Below are 9,196 nucleotides of genomic sequence, written 5' to 3'. Positions count from 1 at the left end.
TGGCAAAGTATGTTTACACACTGATGGAAGAACGTTGAAGTAAATCTCAAAATGTTTTTACGACATGAGCTAAATAGGCCCAATAAGACCAAATGATTTTAAGACTTACAAACATGATTTCTCGCCGAGTGCGTTTTAGAGAACGAGACTAGTATTTATATCAGTAATTATATATTTGATTTATTGATTTAAGAATTTATTTATTCATTTTATTTTGTTTAGAAACAACAACAATGCACAGGGCAAATATTTAAAAACGGAACATACTACGGAGAAGTTATCTTAATGTAAAAAATCAAAGAACTTCCAGTCAGCTTTAGATGGTCGAAAACTGAGAGTTCAATAAATGAAAGATACGCTTGGTGTTCTTGTTTTTCTTTATTTAATGTAGATGCTTGAATTAAAAGGTTTGTCATGATTTGATGGGAGATGGAGAACGTGAGAGGAATTACTTGAGCAAATGATTGACAGGCATAAGTATACATGGTCTTAGATTTAAATGTTATTTTCAGCCAAACGTCTCGTTAAACTAAGGGGAACTGTTTATATTTTATCTTTTTTGTCATGCGCTTTTAAAAAGAAAAAGATTAAAGGGTTGCAAGTTGATTTAACATGGCAGACACAGAAAACAATTTGCATTAAACAAAAGATGACACAAAATCTATATATGAAAACACATTACGAATTAACATAATAATGTTTGCATTAGTGATATTGCAAATTTGATAACAGGTGAAAAAAAAGGTTTTGTAAAAGTGTAAGTCGTGTTTAGATTATTGTGCTTTTCGAAATTTGATCAAACCAATATGAAATATTTGGACTTCAGCTATAAATATTTATGAATTTTTATCCGGAATGTCATGTGGTTTGACATTTTCATTTATTTCTCAGCACTTCAGTTCCACGGGCAGGCCCAGCTAATGACAGCATCGCAGACACCAGTTCCAGTGCGGTAATCGGGGCTATCGATGATTCTGTTAAGACCAATGAATATATCCTCGTTTACTGTACCTTCTTGCTCAGGTTGCCCGTTCAGAGCGAAGAGACAATTTGAACAGAGCTCGTACGTGTAATCAATGTTGTTTGTGACCCTAATAAACTCGTTGCCTACGTAGACAGTTATCCAGTTGACACATGTGCCCAGGAGACCGGTAAGGATCTGACTGAAAGTGGGGCATTTATCACTGGCGTAGAGCAGGTGTTGATATCCCGAAAAATGAAACTCTGCGTCATTCGTTTGTGTTGCGGCATCACCTCCTGTCGAAAACGTAAATATGCTCTTTGTAAAGTTATGATTCTTTTAAAATCTTTTTCAAATTAATGTTTGGGCAAGTACGTGTTTTATTCATACAAGCAATTGTTGCTTTCCTTGTAACCAAAAACAATACTCGTACCAGTTCTCGTCACGTGAAGACATCAATATAACCTCAATATTATATGAAATGACAGTAAGATGGTTGAGTGTATTTTTGGGTGGGTGGGTGTAATAAAACTTGATATCTCAAAAACAATTTGTGACGCAATGTTGGAATACGAGATGAATGTTTACATAAAATATAAGTATCAAACTTCATCGATTTGTGAAAGGATTCTTCCGTCTTAAGTCTGCCTGAATGAGAAAGAACAATAATTATTACCAGCAGCAATTAAATACACTCCAATACAGCCAATAGTTTTTAAATAATCCCAAATATGATGCAACTATGACTGTGTCAATTTTAAGGGATTGAACTTTTGTGTGAATTTTTTTTTATTGTAATCGCTGGCAATGACTTACCATATCTAGTACAGAAATGCTTTTGATTTAGTATTTGCAATATAAATTACCATCTGTATATCGGAAACTAAACTGTTTTCCCATTAGTTAATGTCTAACGGCATACTTTAGTTAACGCGATGAAACACTTATGAAATTGGTGGAAAACAATTATCGGCATATTTATGATTGTGTGATTTCCTATTTTGAAATGCTTGATATACTATGAAAATTAACGGAGATTGTTTAAAGACCACTACATGGTTTCAAATGTGGTTATTAATTTAGGTCCAAGGACAAAATATCTTTAAGTCAAATATCTAGGTTGGGGAAAGCAATGAATGGAGAACTTTAAATTAATTCTTGTCATGTAAGTGTGGCGCTCATCCCATTCGATAAAAATACCAGACAAGGTTAGATCCAAACATATTTTGACCAAAAGTGCCATTGAATAAACGAGACCAACTATACAATTTGAAATATAGCTTATAGGTGAGAAATCATAGGTCTGATCTATTTCATTTTTCATCGATTGCGTTCAAAAAACTAAACCATCTACATTATTTGTTTCTATTGGGCAATGTTGTGTGAGAGAATATACATTTGTTTACAGTTACGTTTGAAGATTAGAAAAAAATTACTCGTCAAGTTTGTATAGTCCAGCCCTCGTTACATCTTTGCACTCATATATGATGAGTGTACTGTATACTCACTGAAGCCATTGTTGGTACTACTGTCTCCAACGTGGAAGGAGAATCCAGTTTTATTAGCGGACATCTTCAGGTCGATTCTCAGCAATCTGTTCCCACACTTAGGCACATTAGTACAGCCCTGGTAAACGTCTGTGTTGTTGTACTTTTGAAATGTGGCCTTCAATAGTACCTTTGAGTCGCAAGCAAGGCCGCTGATGCTATTGGTTTTTTCAAGAACGGAGACATAAGGAAGATTTCCATTTGTCACTGGTACATTGTTCTGAGTGGAAATGCTGATCTGCTGACGGACACAGCATGTGTCAGATTCCATCGAAAACGGGATTTCTGCTCAAAACAAAACACAGTGCAATAAGATATCTAAATAAATGTATCACTTGCGAAACGTTCCTATCTGATGAGAGGTGTCAATTATTCAGACAAACGTTTAAATAGTTCTATTAGGATCGGGATGGCACGAAAACTGCTTGTATTATCTTAGGTGGAAAAAATGCGTATAGTCTCGTACTTAAATATGTATGTATGTATGTATGTATGTATGTATGTATGTATGTATGTATGTATGTATGTATGTATGTATTTAATTTGGAAATTAAAGATTCTTTAAGTACTATTGAGTAATGTTTAGTAACCTATTCCAAATTAGTATCCTATTTTAAATTTAGCACGATAGATTTCTTCAAAATGTTTGTTGCATTATTCGCAACTATTGAATTTTATACTCGTTGGATATCATGAAGTTAATCGAAATTTAACAAGCTGTATTACATTTTAAAAGGCACAAATTATGCAATGAAGTTGGTAAGCACGATGGGAAAGTGTAAGTTTATATGTATTTCTTGCATTTTAAATATAAAGGCTTTATAAATGTATCTTTAGAATTTAGCATTATATATATATATATATATATATATATATATATATATATATATATATATATATATATATATATATATATATATATAAGCTCGTTGCTCGAGTCAGAACAGTTCGGTATTTTCCTTACAGCGATTCCCTACCTCGTTCCCCAAGATGTAGTCGAATGTCCACGGATATTGGTGACACCCTTGTTAGAGAGCCTAAATTCCTTCTTCTTCTTCTCTCTCTCTCTCTCTCTCTCTCTCTCTCTAACCATGGGCAAAGACATTTCTTAATTTATGAGTAATCCATTCTCATAGCAAGAGATGATAAGAAGATTATGACACTAACCATATCATAACATATGTATGTATGTATGTTGGTATGTATGTATGTATGTATGTTTGTATTTATGTATGTATGTATGTATGTATGTATGTATGTATGTATGTATGTATGTATGTATGTATGTGTGTATATGTATGTATAACATATCGATCTTGGGGCCCCGAGTGGCCGAGTGGTCTAAAGCGCTCTCCGTTACGGATCACTGCCATCTCACCTCTGTCTGCATGGGTTCGAGTCTCGGATTCGGCCAATGTGGATATGTGAGAAAGATTGCCAGTAGCTTCTCGAGGGTCGGTGGTTCTTTCCGGGGATTTCCCGGGTTCTTCCTCCACCATTAATACTGGCCGCCATGTATAGCCTATCGTGTGCTGAAAAATGGCGTTAAACCTCACAACAACAACAACATATCGATCTTTGTAGCTACTTATTGTATATATTCCTCCCGCTATCTCATGTATCGCTTACAGCGCAGCCAAGACCAAACCATAACTAGGTACTTCGTTTCTAAAAAATTCAATTAGGACTGGCAAGAAGCATTCTTGAATATACTTTGTAACGAGTGTCCTTTATAATGCGTCTATTGATGTCCACATAGTTTTGGCACATCAGTTTTCGATGACTTTCTGCATACTTTGGCAAGCATTAAGATACAAAATTCAAAGTTAGGCCTCTTCCTAAAAAAGGTTTATAATGTATTCTGTCACAAATGTCCCAGCTAAGTCTTGAAAACAAACCGAAGCATGTAGTGTTTGATATTAATAATATTTAGAAATGGCAGTCTTAGAATAAAGCCTAAACATGACAACCCTAAATCAACCATATCATTTTATAAGCAGGTTTTGTTAATGTGTGCGTGTGTGTGTGTGTGTGTGTGTTTGTCTAAAGGCATGGTTAAATATTAAAGGTTATATTGTGCCGAGACAGGTAAAGAAAAGTGTTATGTTGAAATGGACTGATCGACTGTTGAAATCGAACTCGCACCCTTCTGGTGATGAATCCAACACCTTAACCGCTGAGCAAAAATGTATTTCTTTTACAAGCAGAGTGATGATGGTAACTGTTTATTACTTTATATGGCTCAATACAAAATATTCTTAATTTATTTCTAGGAAACATTATTGGTTTCTTTGACAAGCTGCATTTGCTTGTTTGTGAAACAAAGCTTAAAAATGTTCTTAACGTCTCAAAAATGTAAACCATATTCCAGAAAAGTGGCAAACATTCGCAATGAAAATTCCATCCAAGCAGCCGTCAGTCGAATGAGATCGAAAATATTGATTATAATGATGTTTAATTTCGATAATTTAACGAAAACGGCAGACTCCGTTATCAGACAGTGAAACAATGGTACGCTGACGCCGTTTTTAAAAAGAAACTTGGGTGGCACCGTCCGGAGAAAACGTTTCAATGGTAATTCCGTTTAAACAGATTATAACAGAATCAAGTCAGAACTTGCATCTGTATGGTTTACTTTTGGTAGTCTAGTCGATCAAATTGTTGTGCAAACGGAGCTGGAGTTTAACAACAACCTGGACATTTATAAGCCCTTAAATTACAGTATAGCAGGACGCAAAGTCTTTATTTATCCACTGGAAACGACAGAATTGTAAGAGTAGTCTTCAGCGCGTACAAACATCCGAAGAGTGGAATGTCTAGCAATGATAATAACGGACTAAAGTAAGAACTATCGTCTGCAATGTCAAGATCGAATTTAATAGGCTGTCTCCTTTGTCTAACAAACAATTGTCTTAAAGTGCAATCCGAGTTAAACATGTAATGTTCACATGAATCCGTTTCGAAAACGTATTTTCTGTTGTACACCAAACGGTATTTTCACCTGTCACCTTACTGAAGTGTCGTCATCTTATATACGAAACTTTTACAACGTGTCAGCTTGGGTTGTAAAAGGTATCTTCGATATATTTTGGCTGAACAATGCAATTTTACCGCAATTATCAAATACGGGTTAAATCAGTACCATTGCGAAAAAAATTGGCTTGGATGACCTTCTTCATACAATCTGCACCTCATGATGTTTTTAAAATACTAACTGCATTTTAGAATGCTGATACAAAATAAAATGATAAACTAAAGGAAAAGAGAGACAAATATGGAGACTTACGAACTGACGTTGCGACCTTGAATGTGTACAAAGTGGAAATTAGTAGAAAACTACTGGTTCTAGAAATCGCCATCTGTATGCAATGGAGACACTCCTTGATAGGTCCAGTTATTAGTTTTAGTCAAAGTAACAAAACTTGTCGCCAAACGGCTTTATATATAGATATCCCAGTTAACCTAAGAGCAAACGATTGGACTCTTCCTGACATGACGTCATATTGTTGAAATGGTTGATATTCACAATACATACTTTCGTCATGAAAAATTCTCCATCTTTTACATATTTCTCATTGTTTTGTATCATATTACCCCAACAATAGATAACAGAGACGAAAATGGATGTTATCGTCCATTGCAACGACATACTTGGTATACGGAACAGATCAAAGATTAATGCGAAGAATTTGCAAACAATATCTTTTTCAATTCTCCAAAAAGATCTGCAAATATTTTATCATTGAAAGAATGATGAAAATGATTAAGCCAAATATTCCAACAAATGTAACTCGATCAGCAATTGATAAAATCAAAGCTCTGCATGCATAATGAAAGACTAAAACAAACGATAAATTGAGAGAAAATCTAAAAATGTACTGTTCATTATTTCAAATGAATGTTACTTATTTTCACAATAAACAGCTAGAGAGATTTTTGTCTATGTAGAAATAACTAGAAAGATCGCGGTCTATGTAGGAACAGCATACTGATCCAATGGTACATTGTTTTATTTTAAATCGCCATCTAAATGTGACGAAAACAGTTGCTGGATTGGTCCATTGTTCTCATTTCAGTTCGCGCGTTCGAACCACGGCCGAGTCATAACAAAGACTTAAAAAATGGTACTAGCATCTGCCTGGCTTGTGTTAGGCACTGGTCGATCTCATGTCAGGATAATATCACCGGGTGTGACATGATGCTACATGTCTGCGGCGTGATGCCAGTTTGACAGACATCACTAGAAAATGTCGCACTGCAGGCATCGTAGCGATATGACTAAAATTGTTAAGCCTAAATGAAAATTCAAAATCACACACAAAAACACACACGCGAGCGCGTTTTAAGTAATTTAACAGTAAAAATACCTGTCATCAAGGGGCTCTAAATGTCTTTTTTTAAGCTAATGTAAGAGGAAATGATTGGATTCTTCCTGTCATGACGCCATATAGTTGAAATGGCTGATCTTCATAATACATACTTTCGTCATGAAAAATTCTCCATCTTTTACATATTTCTCATTGTTTTGTATCAGGTTACCCCAACAATAGATGACATAGACGAAAATGGATGCTATCGTCTACTTCAACGACATACTTGATATGCGGAAGAGATCAAAAGATTAATGCGAAGAATTTGTAAACAATATCTTTTTCAATTCTCCAAAAAGATCTGCAAATATTTTATCATTGAAAGAACGATTAAGCCAAACATTCCAACAAATGTAACTCAATCAGCAATTGATAAAATCAAAGCTTTGCATACATAATGAAAGAATAATACAACCGATAAATTGAGAGAAAATCAAAAAATGTACTGTTTCAGTATTTCAAATGAATGTTACTTATTTTCACAGTAAACAGCTAGAGAGATTTTTGTCTATGTAGAAATAACTAGAAAGATCACGGTCTATGTAGAAACAGTAAGAAAGATCAGGGTTTATGTTAAAATAGCTAAAAATGTGTGTGTGCGTGTGTATGTGTGTGCGATTTGGATTTTTAAAGTAACATTACAAATGTTTCAGTTTATCGCTGCGATGTCTGCAGCGTGAGAGTTTATAGTGATATCTAGCGCTGGGGCATCATGCCGCAGACATGTAGCACGATGTCCAACCCAGTCATATTATCCTGACACCAGGTCGACCAGTACTAACACTAACCACTTAATGCTGAGCGCCAAGCGAGACCGCTGCTAGTGCAATTTTTGTCTTTGGTATGACTCGGTTATGTTTCGAACCTGCAACCTGCCGCATCCCAGACGGACGCTTTAACCATTTAGGCCACTGGAGTGGTTTGAATCTAGGCAGAAATAACTTGAAAAAAAACCACTGGGTCTATGTTGAAATAGCTAGAAACATATGGGTCTATATTTCAACAGCTAGAAACAGAAAAAAGATAAGGTCTATGTTGCAACAGCTAGAAAGATCTGGGTCTGTGTTGAAACAGCTAGTAAGATCTGGGTCTGTATAAAACTCGCAAATAACATTTGGTTGTATGTTGAAATAGCAAGAAAGATTTGGGTCTAGGTAGAAATAGCTAGAAAGAGCTGGGTCTATGTTGAAATAGCTAGAAATATCTGGTTCTATGTTGAAATATCTTAAAATATCTTTTCTATTTAGAAATAGCTATAATGAACTTGGTCTATGTCGAAATATGAAGAAAAATCTGTTTCTATGTTGACATAGCTAAAACGATCTGGTTCTATGTAGGAATAGCTAGAAAGATATGGGTCTGTGTGAAAAATTAAGCGACTTCCATAACATGTTAAAAAAGTGATCGAGTCAATGAGTATAAGTGTTAAGACAACATTATGCGTATAAGTGCTAAGACAACGGTATGAGTATAATTGTTAAGAAAATGCCATGAGTATAAGTGTTAAGACAACGCCATAAGTGTTAAGACAACGTCAGGAGTATAAGTGTTAAGACAACGCCTTGAGTATAAGTATTAAGACAATGGCATGAGTATAATTGTTAAGACGACGTCATGAGTATAAGTGTGAAGAAAACGCCACGAGTATAAGTGTTAAGAAAACGCCATGAATATAAGTGTTAAGACAACGCCACGAGTATAAGTGTTATGACAACGCCACGAGTATAAGTGTTATGACAACGCCTTGAGTATAAGTGTTAAGACAACGCCACGAGTATAAGTGTTAAGACAGCGCCACGAGTATAAGTGTTAAGACAACGCCACGAGTATAAGTGTTAAGACAACACCACGAGTATAAGTGTAAAGAAAATGCTATGAGTATAAGCGTTAAGACATCCCATGAATATAAGTGTTAAGACAACGCCTTGAGTATAAGTGTTAAGGAGACGCCATGAGTACAAGTGTTAAGACAACGCCTTGAGTATAAGTGTTAAGACAACGCCACGAGTATAAGTGTTAAGACAACGCCTTGAGTATAAGTGTTAAAAAAACGCCGTGAGTATAAGTGTTAAGACAACGCCTTGAGTATAAGTGTTAAGAAGACGCCATGAGTACAAGTGTTAAGACAACGCCTTGAGTATAAGTGTTAAGACAACGCCACGAGTATAAGTGTTAAGACAACGCCTTGAGTATAAGTGTCAAAAAAACGCCATGAGTATAAGTGTTAAGACAACGCCATGAGTATAAGTGTTAAGACAACGCCTTGAGTATAAGTGTTAAGACAACGCCTTGAGTATAAGTGTTACGACGACGCCATG

At 35.4% G+C, this 9,196-nt stretch overlaps 1 protein-coding gene across 1 annotated transcript; it reads right to left on the bottom strand.

The window, feature by feature from the left end:
* Positions 1-363: 363 nt before the first annotated feature.
* LOC149792867 (uncharacterized) lies at positions 364-5,950 on the bottom strand. Its single transcript, XM_089966652.1, has 3 exons — positions 5,795-5,950; positions 2,470-2,793; positions 364-1,257 (listed from the first exon to the last, which is right to left on the bottom strand). The coding sequence occupies exons 1-3, from the start codon at positions 5,865-5,867 to the stop codon at positions 896-898; spliced, it is 759 nt and encodes a 252-aa protein (XP_089822778.1). The 5' UTR covers positions 5,868-5,950; the 3' UTR covers positions 364-895.
* Positions 5,951-9,196: the final 3,246 nt, after the last annotated feature.

Source organism: Sinohyriopsis cumingii, chromosome 8 (genome assembly GCF_028554795.1).
Source record: "Sinohyriopsis cumingii isolate HCF-2022 chromosome 8, ASM2855479v2, whole genome shotgun sequence".
NCBI classification, from domain to species: Eukaryota; Metazoa; Mollusca; class Bivalvia; order Unionida; family Unionidae; genus Sinohyriopsis; species Sinohyriopsis cumingii.
The sequence above is the reverse complement of the archived record's forward strand: the minus strand, read 5'-3'. Positions and strand labels throughout refer to the sequence as shown.

Coding starts and splice junctions, on each gene's coding strand:
- LOC149792867 (XM_089966652.1), bottom strand. CDS start 5,867: ATGGCGATTTCTAGAACCAGTAGTTTTCTACTAATTTCCACTTTGTAC. Junction 2,794..5,794: donor CAAGGTCGCAACGTCAGTTC/GTAAGTCTCCAT, acceptor TGTTTTGAGCAG/AAATCCCGTTTTCGATGGAA. Junction 1,258..2,469: donor TAGTACCAACAATGGCTTCA/GTGAGTATACAG, acceptor CGTTTTCGACAG/GAGGTGATGCCGCAACACAA.